We start from the raw sequence: 13,906 nt of genomic DNA on the forward strand, positions 1-13,906 counted from the left end.
TATTTTGGCGTCGCCGATATTGAACGACGACTAATTACTGTAAAGAAGCAGTGGCGATGCGGTCTAACAATTCTTATGTTTGACTGACAGACCGTTGTTAGACTGATGCAAAAAACATTTACTTTGTTGGACTTTTCATTGGTAATAAATATATAGAAAGATATTTATGAGGGTATAACAGAGTACATTTGCTAGTCTTGCTTCAGATCATATTATACATGTACCTCTACTGATTTTTCACGGTAAAACATACAAATAAACGCGCATAAAATATATTGCACGTAAACCCAGATAGCAAGACTACATTGGCCCAACGTTGGTTGTTGGTTGGTAAATTGGTATAGTGTTGGCGTTGGGCAGTAAATGTTGGCCCAACATTGGACCAACTGATGATATGTTGGCTGGTCCATCGTTGTTGGGTATGCGATGTTGGGCAAACGTTACTCCAATGTAGTATATGTTGGCATGAAACATGACCACTTTATGTTGGGCATCTGATGCTGGCCCAATGTAGGTCCAACCGACTAAATAAGGGCATAAAACAAAGCCAGTGTGTATTGGGATGTAATGTTGGCCCAACATGGGGGCAACCTAATAATGTTGAAATGAAACATGGCGAATGTGTGTTGGGCATGTAATGTTGGTCCAATTTTGGCCCAACTTAGCATATTTATTATAATGAGGCATTGATCCATTTGGAAGGAAAACAACGTACTTGCATTTATTAAAATACATGTAGGTAGTCACCTGTACGAAAATTTACGCCCTGACCTAAGAAATCAATAGACGGAATCCATATTTCATCTATAGAGAACTTAATCAGACTGTTAGGCGGAGTCAGGGTGGAATCAGGGCGGAATATGGTCCAAAATATTTAAATGAGTTAAGACGGATTCCGCCTTTTCTAAAACGCATTACTTGCGAGGAATATTCCGCCTTACCTGCAAGGTGTATTCCGCCTTACTTGCAAGGCGTATTTCACCTTACTTGCAAGACGTATTCCGCCTTACTTGCTAGGCGTATTCCGCCTTAATGATTAGATGGGTTTTGCATCAATGGTTACAATATAATCTGCCTATCACAGTGTATCAACTATTGTTGTTACACTGTGATAGGCACTGTTGTTTCAGACTTCTACAAGCTTCATGAAATATGGAGGAAAATAAAATTATACAAATTCATGTATGTTTACCTCTCATAACCTCCACTTTATTTGAATGAAGCACAGGTGTTAGATTGCATTCCTTTTTCCCATGAATCTTCTGCCATCTGGATTGAGCAAGCTCTCAAATGAGAAGAGCAGCATTGTCAGTTTACTGGTAATAGTGAATGCGTGCTGACTTCTGGCCTTCATACTGACTTGCTGCAGTTGTCGCTGTCCACATTTTATCTTTATCAGCCATAATTGCTGAAGACTTGAACAGCTTGAAGTGCCGAAATGTATAACACTGCACTGCAGAATATTCTATCTACAGTTCTAAAATTTATGAAAATAGTTTTTTTTAATTTCTTTTTCATTTACTTTTCATAATCTTCCTATATTTGAAAAAGGCAATAACTTAAGACCCCTTGCTTCAAACACTTTCAAATTACATACATGTATATATTCAATAGCTGATCATGAAATATGTAGATCTAAGTTAAATGAATTCATACTCTTATCCATATTATTTTGAAATGTACATGGATAATAACAAGTCGAATTCATATACAGGTATGAAACTGAATGCATGGACAACAAACTAAACACGTGGAAATAAAAATAAAACTCCTTAGAAAATGAGCTTTACTGAATACAAAACAAACAAGTAGTCAATATTTATTCCAGAATATATGAACATAGCATGGAGTAGCTCAGAGATTCAATAGACTGAATATATCTGCTGGTGTAAGCGATATTTCATCAAGCTAGAATGACCTGTGTTGCACAGAAGAAAAGAAGGGAAAGTTTTAAAGTTTTCAGAAGTTGTTTTTACATCTACATCTATATTCAAATGCACAGTAAAGTTTTGAGTTTGTCATAAAATGTAAATAAAAATAAAATTAAAGCAAGATATATATTTTCCAGCTTGGATTTTTTTTTGTGTATTTGTAGAGTCATAGCATTGGTTTCCTCGTTCCAAGTTTGAAAAACGCTGTGAGAAATGTGACTTAGGAAGAAAGGGAGGGGTGGCTTGGTGATTTTCCGCTATAATTTCAAAACGGGTCGTTTAAAAAATACAGGAAAATATCAAGATTAAATTGGCACTTAGCTTCACGTAGAAAGAATTCTCCCCACAATTTAAAAGGTTTTGTTTTATATAAAAAAATATTTAAATTGAATTCTTATTCATTTTTTTAAGACTAGGACGAACCATAGTTTTTTTTTTCAGTTAAAAATTGTTTTTGTCGATATGTACCTCTACAGAATTACATTATTTGTGTGTATAATGGTTAAAAGTATAAGTCACTAAAAATGACAACTAGGATAACCTGAGTTTTGTTTTTGGTTTGTGTGTTTTTTTTAAATCAAGGATTATATAGTTCGTCTGTTAAAATTAGCACATTTACATCTATTTCTCTATACTAATTATTAAACTGTGCAAAACCGGAAAAAACCCGTCCAAAAATAATACATTGCATTATTTTAAGAGTGTTAAAAAGAAAACTAGTTTTGTCTATAGAAGGAATGTCTAATATCATTTCTTAACTATTATCTGTAAATGTTATTACAAATAAATGAAAATTAATATATAATTTTTAATTATGATCGGGCTGTGTCCGATGCATCTTTAAAAATCGCACTACCTATTATATTACCAATTATATTATTCTATCCATCTAGTAAATGGTTTTCCAAAAACTTTGAATATATTCTTGCAAATTGATTTTAGTCATCTTGTAGCGTCAAACTTGTGTCATCAAAATCTTCACTATGAGTTTTAACTTACGTTGGTGCAGACTAGTACGTGGATCTTCATAGAATTATTTGATTTGTGGTTTAAGGAGATTATGATTATTATTATTTACAGTATGATTATTCCGTGTTACATAGAACTGTCAAACAACCCTTAATTGTGTATTATTAGCGATAATACAGACTTTCACAATAGAAATGTTTTTATTCTAAGTTTTTTCGTGATATGATTTTTTCACTTACGTCCATAAAAAATTACAAGAAGTCTGTTTCCCCTACATATTGTCAACGGTTTTTTTTTTCTTTCATTTACTTGTATTTTCTTTTTCGCACTTTGTATCATATAACGAATTGAATTAAACTGCAAAAATCAATATAATTTATCTCAGTAGAATACATCTAAAAAGTATATTTTGTAAAATGAAGTAATGGGAATATATCGTAGACGAAAGCTTATTTTTGCCTGCTACCAGGCGGTATGCAAAATGCGGAGTGCAAATAAATTATCACAAATCTAAAGTACATATTTATGGGAGTTTTATTTAGATGAAAAAATACTTATGTGACACACACACACACACACACAGAGAGAGAGAGAGAGAGAGAGAGAGAGAGAGAGAGAGAGAGAGAGAGAGAGAGAGAGAGAGTAATAATTAATGTCTCTGTTAGTCTGTAATATATAAGGTTGTCTTTACAAAGTACACTTACTGTTAATAATGTCTTGCGAAACACGCATGACATCACAACTTTTATTGAATTTGTAATCAGAATACAAACTGCAAATCTTCACCGTTCCACAGATATAACTAACAATGAATTTAAAGAGATTTTACAAATGTGCTAAATTTAAAAAAGTCTATTATGGTTTTTCCCTTATTATTTGCGGTAAATATAGTTGTGAAAGGGAAACCATTTAACAATAGGGATACTAAAATAGATATTACATAAGAACAGTTTTTTTTTTTTTTTTGTTTTTTTTTTTTGTTTTTTTTTTTTTTTTGTCTTGAATAATTGTGACTTGAGCTGCTTATGATAAATAAATTACTTCGTTGAAATATCGAATCAAGATTTAAGCTACACGAAATAAATGTATAGAAGTTCAATTGAATATAAAATAGGTATTACTTTATTTCATTACTATTATCTGTCTAAATAAGGTTTCCTTAAAAATCTTGTTACCAATAGGTTCCAATTTTAATGTAAAGGACATTTTTTCCTTAAGTTTTGATCAATTTTCACATTTGATGCCACATTGAATAATATCCTTTTTGTGCTGAAAATCAATCATATTTCCCATATTTTTGCTGCTAATGATAGTAGCCTCATTGAAATCAAATTCACTTCATTTTGCTGTAATATACCGGTATATAACATTCACACATCCTTCCTTTTGTTTCTGAATATGCTTGACTTCAGCTACGGACATTTTTAAGATAAATTATTCCTGTCAGATAAGGAATCTTTCTTTTAAACAAGAACGTGAAATCTTAATATAAATAGCATCATCCATCTTAACATTCTTGAATAAGTGTCAGTCAATCTTTGGACAAAACATATTATGTCGGTTGTCTAGTTACTGGTTGGTTGGAGACGGTGGCATAAGGTATGTTATCTCTTTAATGTCTCCATCTTTGGAACACACAAACAGAGAATCTTTCAAAGAGACACAACAAGCTGTAGGATATGCCACCTCTTTCAAAATAAGAAGACAATTTCCAATGCTATTTAACACATGTATGCCATCATTGGGATATGCAACAAGAATGTTACACTTTTTATCTGTTGCAACAGTTCGAGCTCCGTATCCAGATATAATTCCGGAAGGTTTATACGAAAAACAAACATTTCCTTTTGGTGATAACGCAAATACTTTCTTTGATACTCCATCGGCTATGCAGATATCTCCGTTTCTGTTTTCAGCAAGGAATCGGGGATTTGTATATGGCTTTCTGTCTCCCTCATCACCCAGATATCCTACAAACTTGCCCTCTGATTGAACTTTGATAACCTTCCCTTTTTTCGTCTGTGCGTGATACAAACCTATCCAAACATGGCCTGGATTAAGGAAGGAAAATGCTATACCTCTAGGAGTCCACCCATCAGCTTCAGATGTAAAATATGGTCTGATAGCCTCAGTTGAAAATTGTTCATCTGTTTCATATACTTTTTTGCAATTCGTTGCCGAGTAAAGAATGCGAGAATTAAAAGTAGCAATACATCTGATAAAAGAATTTCCGTTGATTCTCTTTAACTCCTTATTAGACCAGTCGCCATCTCTCTGCTTTTGATAGAGCACGATGGACTGGTCATTGCAAACAATGATTCGCTGGGATTCTGCCAGATCTGGAAGTAGAGCAATGCTCCATGTATCTTTTAAATTCTCGTCATTGTCTACAATTCCCTCAACGTTCGGTTGAGACGAGATTTCTCTATCATCTACACCGTAAAAAGCAAAGTTATGAAATCGTGGAGAACCTTTAGTTTCCAAGTGATCACCAACGCATGCTTTGCAAACTTTTGTTTTGCAAGGTATACATAAGAAACGCACCTCTTCGTCACATTTATAACAGCGCACGATGTCTTGGCCTTGGAAATTTCTGTCATCAGATTTCTTTCTTTCTCCAGTTTCACCATTACTGCCGAGCCTAATTATAAAACAAGAGACCCATGGGCCACAACGCTCACCTGATTAACTTTGGCCCTGCTGTTTTTCACCTGACTTCCCCACCTTGTGATACCTATTGTGGCCTGCCCTACCCCCGGGCGTCATGATTTGAATAATTAAAAATCTACACTACCTCAGAATGCTTCCACAAAAGTTTCAGCTTTTCTGGCCAAGTTGTTCTTAAGAAGAAGTCGCCCGCGTGGCGCAGTGGTTAAAGCGTCTGCTCTAGACTCGCGGAGTATGGAGTTAATCCTTACGTCGCGGGTTCGAATCCCAATGCGGGACGTGGAGACCGGTCCTTCGGATGAGACCCTATAAACCGACGTCCCGTGTCGCAGTAGATGCTGGCACGAAAAAGATCCCTCACTGCTCAATGGCCCTGAGTGGTCAGAATTTGTAGTCCTCCACCGGCAAGTGATGGCATCTCCATATGAGTGAAAAATTCTCGAGAGGGACGTTAAACAACAAACAATCAATCAGTAAATCTTGAGAAGATTTTTCCTACATATTTCAATGTAAAACTTAGATTTCCTAATGTGGCCCCACCCTACCCCAGGAGCAAAATTTGAACAATTTAGAATCTACACTACCCCAGGATGCTTCCACAAAAGTTTCAGCTTTTCTGGCCCAGTGGTTCTTGAGAAGAAGATTTTTCCCATATATTGTAATGTAAAAATTGGATTCCCTATTGTATCCCCGCCCTGCCCTTGGGGGTCATGATTCGAACAATTAAGATTATACACTACCACAGAATGCTTCCACATAAGTTTCAGCTTTTCTGACCCAGTTGTTCTTGAAGATTTTTCCTAAATATTTCAATGTAAAACTTAGATTCCCTATTGTGGCTCCACCCTCCCCCAGGGGAGGCGGCAAGATTTAAACAAATTAGGATCTCTACTACTTCATGATGCTTCCACATAAGTTTCAGCTTTTCTCGCCAAATAGTTCTTGAGAAGATTTTTTCCTATATATTTCAATGTAAAACTTAGATTCCCTGTTGTGGCCCAACCCTACCCCCGGGGTTCATGATTTGTACAATATAGAATTTGACTACCCTACAATGCTTCCACATAAGTTTCAGCTTTTCTAGCCCAGTGGTTCTTGAGAAGAAGATTTTTAAAGATTTTTCCTATATATTTCAATGTGAAAATTGGATTTCCTATTGTGGCCCCGCCCTACCCCTTGGGGTCATGAGTTGAACAATTTAGAATCTACATTACCTCAGGATGCTTCCACATAAGTTTCAGCTTTTCTTGCCCAGAAGAAGATTTTTTTAACGACCCCACCCTATTTTTTACTTTTCTTGATTATCTCCCCCTTGAATGGGGATTGACCCTTCATTTTAACAATTTAAACTCCCCTTCACCCAAGAATGCTTTGTACCAAGTTTGGTTAAAATTGGCCCAGTGGTTCTTGAGGAGAAGTTGAAAATGTGAAAAGTTTACAGACGGACGGACGAGGACAACGGGTGATCAGGAAAGCTCACTTGAGCTTTCAGCTTAGGTGAGCTAATCATAGAATGCAAAATTTTATGTAGAATTCAAGCATCATTAACTTATTTTACAAATTACGTTTTTTCAAAGAAAAGAACCAGCAAGAGTTAAATTTACTTACGAAAGTTTTTTCAATGTCTTTGTCGTCATAATACTCTAATTTTCAACGTCGTCGACTTTCAGAAAAGAAAGTTCCTAAACCGAGAAAGCACAATTTGGTATTCAACGCGGGCGTTTTTATTCCTGTAGTCTTTTCAAATTTGATTGTTATATTATGACAAGGCTATTTATATATTAAGGATTGCTTTTTCTTTTTAAATGTTTTCAGAAATCAGACTATCGATTGCCAAACCAGACTGAACAACGCAATAACTCAACGGTGGGAAATTTCACTTGAAAAGATGTATTCATTGTAACCATGGTGCGAATGAAATGATTGTTCAAATTCATACTGAAATAGATTTGGCCAATTTACCATCCCTGTAATCAGCTGGTAATAGATCACTACAAGGAAAATTAAATTAATATCCCTTTCGTATGTTAAAGAAATATCGGTGATTTTGTTCTGTTGTATTTATTCAAATTTTTCTTATATTTCATTTACATTTATTTATTTGGGTTACTTTGCTTTGTTTCTTAGTCCCCTTCCGGTGAAACCGGAGGGGACTATAGGTTTCTTCTGAGTCTGTCCGTCCGTCTGTCTGTCTAGCTGTCCGTCTGTCCCTCTGTCTGTCTGTCAGTCTGTCTCAATTGGTTTTCCACACTTTTTTTCTAAACGCGTGCAGATATTGAGCTGATTTCTGGTATGTGAGTGTTTCTTGATGAGTTACAGATCAAGTTTGCATTTCGTTCGGCTTCAATGATTTTTGAAGGAATTACGATCTTTTCAATTTTTCAGGGTTTTCTGCAATTTTTTTCTAAACGCTTGCAGATATATATTGAGCTTACTTTTGGCATGTGACTACCTTCATAAGTTATAGATCAAATTTGCATTTCGTTCCGCTTCACTGATTTTTGATGGATTTATGGCATTTTTAATTTTTAACGGGAACCAGATTACACTTGCCGGTAGGGAACTAATATTGCTAATGCAATACTCTCAGAATGCTTGTTTTTAATGTGTTATGTTGTTAGGATTACTTAATACATCGAACTACACTACAGGTACTTGTTTCTGTAATTTTTTTTTAATCCGTAGCCTATTTATAACACAAGGTATCTCATTTTAATTCAATCTCCGTAAACAGTTTTAAAAATCTGCCCGCCAACTGGAAAAATCTTCTCATACCTTGAAATGGTATGAACTAATCTAAACTAATCTCTAAGCGCAAACTTTTGGGGGAAAAAATGGGTGTGGTTAAATTTTCAAATTCGGACTTTTTGTTTCTTTTATAAAAAAAAATATGCAATGGACACAGATATTTCATCATCTTAGTTTTCAAATCATTTCAGACTCCATTACTAATTAATGAGATACATTAGACAAAATTTCTAACGCACGACCTCTTATTCTCGTTCGTTACCGAATTTAACATTTGTGGAATCCATTTCATGATTAGGACAAATTTCTTGATGTTTTCAAAAGTGCAAAGCACGAGTAAATACATCCAAAAAAAAAAAAAATTCTGCCTCATGGATAAAAAATTAGATACTATATTCAACCACAAAATATTGATTTATCTTTTACATATCCTTCGTTTTCCTTTTACTTTTCATGATGACATAGGCTTTGGTTTAAATACTCTTTCTATCTAATATTAAGCCAGGAAATATTTTCCTTTACAACACTCTGAAAATCGAAAATTTTGCAGCACTATGATATTCTTTCACACCGTCTCAAAATATCATTTGTTTTCAATAAAATAGTAACTTATTTCAATGTTAAAAACGTAAAAAAAAATATTCATATACGTTTTGAATATGAACAAACTTTTTTATAGTGGCTTTTAAATACATGTATTCCTAAAATTAAGAATTCCCATTTATCAGAAACTTTTTTTCATTTATCAAGTAAAGAGTACAAAATTGAATTTAAGGACATACGCAACGTACCTTACCTACTGATAATTTTTCAAGATATTCTTGATTTAAGATTATAGTGCCATCAGATGTTTGTAGACAAAAAATCAGCATACATTACCAGGGGTTTTGAAAAGATATCAACTGATGAAAATTTTTGTATAATTTAAAGAAAAATATTAAAAAATTACTAAACATATATTCTAGATTTTTTGTTCATCCAAACTTCTTTTAGAAGAAGTGTACAACAGCATATATAGACATTAAAATGTAGCACACAGTTCCTTTAAGTATTGGAACTCTTCAACTCCAGGGAAAAGGACAATAAAGTTCAAACTACGTTGCGTATGTCCTTAATAAAGAGAATTTAAAATAAACTATTAAACTATTCTGTTTATTAAAATACTCATAGCTTTCATTAAAAAATAAAATATAGTAATGATATCAACCACAACTGTAGTTAAGATTAATAATTTAAACTTTTTTTTCTCAGTACAAAAAGCCTTCACTTGTAAAGAAAGCATAAGAAAATTGACATTACAATACTTTCTGTTGTGTTCCTCTTTCATGATAATAAAACCAGAAATCACAAACAGAAAAATATAAAGCGCAATGCTCCGCTTGTTTTATCTCAGTCCAAAATAAAATTATAAAACGTAATTTCATAATTTAGCCAAAAAAAAAAAAAATTATCTACAACTTTTTGTCACAACCAGAAAATATAACCAACACTATAATAATACATGGTACAAATGATTCATTATAATGTCAGTTGTACATCCCAAAGCATTGATTAATAAAATAGCTGAAGGGTGCATGTCCATATCTCAACATGCTCAAGTAAGCTTGTCATTTCATTTCATAAAAAGTCAGGGTTTTGTAACTGCTACATACGCAACACAAATTTCTTTCCTTGGCAATTTTCAAAAATAAAGGACAATTGAGATTTTGAAAAATCCTAATCAGTGCACCAGAATTTGATATCACATGGATATTATGACTATGGAAACCAGAAACATATATGTTTCCTTGTGAATCGCTATCCAGTCCATATGGACATTTTAGATTGGGACTTGAATAATCCCAAACAGCTTCCCATTGGTCAGTTATGGCACTAACTTTGTTAATCTTCCAGTCAGAGTACACAATATTTCCAGACTTTGTACAAAGAACATTAAAAGTATGTGAGCCTGGTGTGTTAAATTCCTTTATTTTGTTACCAGTGTTATCAATTTTAACAATCTTGTTCCCACAGGCCACGTAAAAATCGTCTTTCCAGTTTGATATCCCAACCGTTTTCAAATCAAGGTTTAAGGTTCTCAGTTTTTTGTAATCAAATACAGAAAACACATTAATAGATTTTGAGTCAGCGACAAATATTTCATATCCCTTTAGCAAAATGTCATGAGGATTATGTAATATTTCAGTGTTTCTAATAATTTTCCATTCCTTTTTGTGCAGATCTCCATAGCAAATTCTACCTTTCCCTACATCAGAAAATATAAATGTTTTGTTTGATAGAAAAGTCCCACCTCTTACATCCCCTCCATCTATACTAAATTCAATAATTGGATTTAGTTGCACACTGCTTACATCAAAGATAACATTTGGAATATCAAGAACCAATTCAGTGACCTCAACACTTGCTATTCTCTTCATTTTTGCTATTTCTTCTAAAATAGGTTCTCTTTTAGCCATTATCTGTGTTCCTCTTGTCCTAAATCTAACAGTTTGCAACTGCTCAAAAGTCTGCTTTGCTGCATAATATTTTATCATTAAGGTTGATTCATTTTGTTTTTCCTTGGCTTTTTCAAGGATATCAAAACAAAACTCAGCACACTGGATCCCATCACTGAAAATGGCCACATTTCTGGTTAGCATTTCTTTGCCTTTCTTGACAGCAGCAGAAAACTCATCTAAATGCTCTGTTTTTAATCTTTCAATGAGATGTATAATGTCGTTTAATTCTTTTTCAGTCTCTTCTGTTACTTTATCTAAGGTGTCTTCTAGTTCTGTAATATTTCTTTCTTGTTCGACCTTTGCATTTATCAGTTTCTGTCTAAGGCTTCTCATATCTTCTAACATGCTATCAATTTTTCCACATGCTCTATAGGTTTCTTCAGCTTTTTCGACAGCCTCAACAGAATCACATTGTCTATGCTCCGTACCACCACAGATAATACAGCAAGGCTGTTCATGTTTGAAACAGTATAGATTCAGCTTATGGTCTGGATGCTTTTTACAAATGTCTTCTTTTCCAAATGCTGACTGTATGTGTTGCAATTTTATATCATTCAAAGGGCAGACATTGTGGCTTCTTGACAACAAATGCTTTTTGTGACACCTTGAACAGACTTTGCATAAGAATTCTATACAAGATAAACAGAAGTCAGATGCGTCTTCCTCCTCGCTATCTCTCAAGCAAGAATCACACAGTTTTTGGTTTGGGCTTCCAAGAATTTTCTCCAGTATTTCGTTCACAGGGAAAGTTTCAGACCATTCCTCTGGCTTATCAAAGGGACCGACAACAGGAATGTATTCTCGGCATGATGGACAATTAAAACCCAAGCGTGGTTCCGAAGACTTACACACACTTACAATATGTGACGATAAACAGTCATGACAAAAGGAATGGGAACATGGTAGATATCGAGGTGTTTTAAATTTCTCAAAGCATATAGAACATGCAGTGACGTCCTCAAATGATGAGCTGTCAGTCAAAGAGGTGGCCATCTTCTTTACAACCTTACAGATGATAATATTTTCTCATTCAGAACAGAAGCCTGAGACTGTCTTTTTCTCGGTAATGGATCAGCTTTTACTTTCGATTTCATTTATATTGTATTTCGATACCGATGGAATTATCCATCTGCTTGTATCACAGGTACTCACTTGAGGGATGGAACTCCCCCTCACCCCCCCCCCCCCCCCGCCCACACACACACACACACACACACCACGCTGCCCACCCTTTCATTTTTTTTTTAATCTGGGATCGACACACACTTTTCCAAATTTTGTTTTCTAATTGAACTACATATAACACGTACTTTAATTTGTCTTTATAAGCTGGTTTTCGACTGAAACATACAAGTAAAAAGAATGCTGTCCCCCACTTTTCTTTTTCCAAACAAAAACTTTTACTATTGTAAATGTTCACTGAAAGGCTGTTTGCCCCCTCCCCCTCCTTCTTCTTTTTTTTTTTTTTTTTTTTTTTTTTTTTTTTTTTTTTTTTTTGCTTGCTTGTTTATGTTTTCAGTAAGGTAGCCCCCCCCCCTAGTTTTAAAGAAAGAAAAAAAATGAATACTCCCTGCTAAATTCTATGAACATCGTTATATGTTTTGACATATATTTATTTTCATATATATGTTTCTGGTAATTAATACTACTGCAGACCTGCCTACCCTTCCGCTTTTGGCGTAATTCTTCCGCTTTTTACCACAAAATTATGCTATTACGCCAATTAAGTAAGTTTTACGCTTTTGACATTTTGCATGGTTTAAAAACGTTTTTATGAACGGCTAACTTTGGAGTTAAAGTACGACCTTCTGAAAAGAAATTAATAGAGGACTTCGGTTCTTCACGATATAATTTTTAACGATATAGATAACGTACGTATTATACCTTGTAGTTGCATGGCTGTTTAACGGGCGGCATGCAGAAGATTCGAAAAAAGAAGACGAGAAGGTACAACTTACGTTAACTATAAAATGATTTGTGCAATAAGTACAGCCAGTTCAATTTTCAACTTAGTTTATTCTCATATTGCTTCGAACAACATAGAGACAAGTGAATGGTTAAAAAAAACATAATACGATTTGCGTTAACATGCAAATGAAACTCTTTAAGAACTGCGAACGATAGTATTGTTCTCCCGCCTACCTCCAAGTCAATTTTCAAAAGTTAACACATTTGAATGATTTTTCATATCTATATAGATATTTATATGAATTTTCATAAAACATTACTTCTTTGGGAAAACAAAGAGAGATAATTCTATAATTTTGATAAAACTTGTGCTTTTCACTATAGAAATCAACGGAAAACGGAAAATATTTTTAAAACATCCCCCCCCCCCGTGAAACAAATATTCCTTTTTACGGGAAATATGGACTGTCATTTCACAAATTCATACCAAAGCTTTTTGTGTTTCACGGGGGGGGGGGGGGGGAACATATGTTTACAGACAAAAACCTACAAAAATGCTTATTTTTTCACCAATTTCAAAGGGGTTTACAGCTAAAACATTGTATTTTATTAATAATATATGTTTAATTTTATATGAGTAAAACATAGAAAAGATTTAAGGAACATTTAGTCATATCCAAGAATATTTTAAAATGTGGAGATGCTTTAAAGCCCGATTTCAATGAAAAATATCGTCTACCCCCCTTATTTAAAGAGCTGGAATTAGGGGTAATTAACTATTTAACACTGGAATTAAAATTATCAGTAAATTACAATTGAACTGTTCTTTGCATTCAACAAAGATTTTACGGCCAAATTGCCATTAGTATTGAATTAAATGGGTGTAAAATGTAGGCGGGAATCGAGAGTTAGCGTGCGTAGTTCTTATATGATTTGATGCAAATTGATCAAATGCTTCTTTAAGTGTGTAAGGTTGAAGTAAGTTTGATATATGATAAAGGTTTTCTATTACACATAGGCTTTGTATCGATAAATGATTTGAAAAAGAAACGTTCATTAGGGGTCATACTTGCTTTGTTCAATGTTGTACAATTACAGTACATAGTATCATTGTAAAACATCAAACTAGGGAAGCATGAATGATTACGCCTTTACATCTGAAATTCCACTAAACTGAGTATTAAA

At 34.0% G+C, this 13,906-nt stretch overlaps 2 protein-coding genes across 2 annotated transcripts; both read right to left on the reverse strand.

Annotated features, from left to right (window-relative positions):
• Window positions 1-4,469: 4,469 nt before the first annotated feature.
• Window positions 4,470-5,666, reverse strand: LOC133198257 (uncharacterized). Its single transcript, XM_061334377.1, has 2 exons — window positions 5,635-5,666; window positions 4,470-5,541 (listed from the first exon to the last, which is right to left on the reverse strand). The coding sequence occupies exons 1-2, from the start codon at window positions 5,664-5,666 to the stop codon at window positions 4,470-4,472; spliced, it is 1,104 nt and encodes a 367-aa protein (XP_061190361.1).
• Window positions 5,667-9,883: 4,217 nt separating this feature from the next.
• Window positions 9,884-11,819, reverse strand: LOC133198750 (E3 ubiquitin-protein ligase Midline-1-like). The gene has a single exon (XM_061334755.1). The coding sequence runs from the start codon at window positions 11,804-11,806 to the stop codon at window positions 9,923-9,925; it is 1,884 nt and encodes a 627-aa protein (XP_061190739.1). The 5' UTR covers window positions 11,807-11,819; the 3' UTR covers window positions 9,884-9,922.
• Window positions 11,820-13,906: the final 2,087 nt, after the last annotated feature.

This window comes from Saccostrea echinata, unplaced genomic scaffold (genome assembly GCF_033153115.1).
Source record: "Saccostrea echinata isolate AGI-Se365-2 ecotype Australia unplaced genomic scaffold, CSIRO_AGI_Sech_v1 ptg000033l, whole genome shotgun sequence".
In the NCBI taxonomy this organism is placed as follows: Eukaryota; Metazoa; Mollusca; class Bivalvia; order Ostreida; family Ostreidae; genus Saccostrea; species Saccostrea echinata.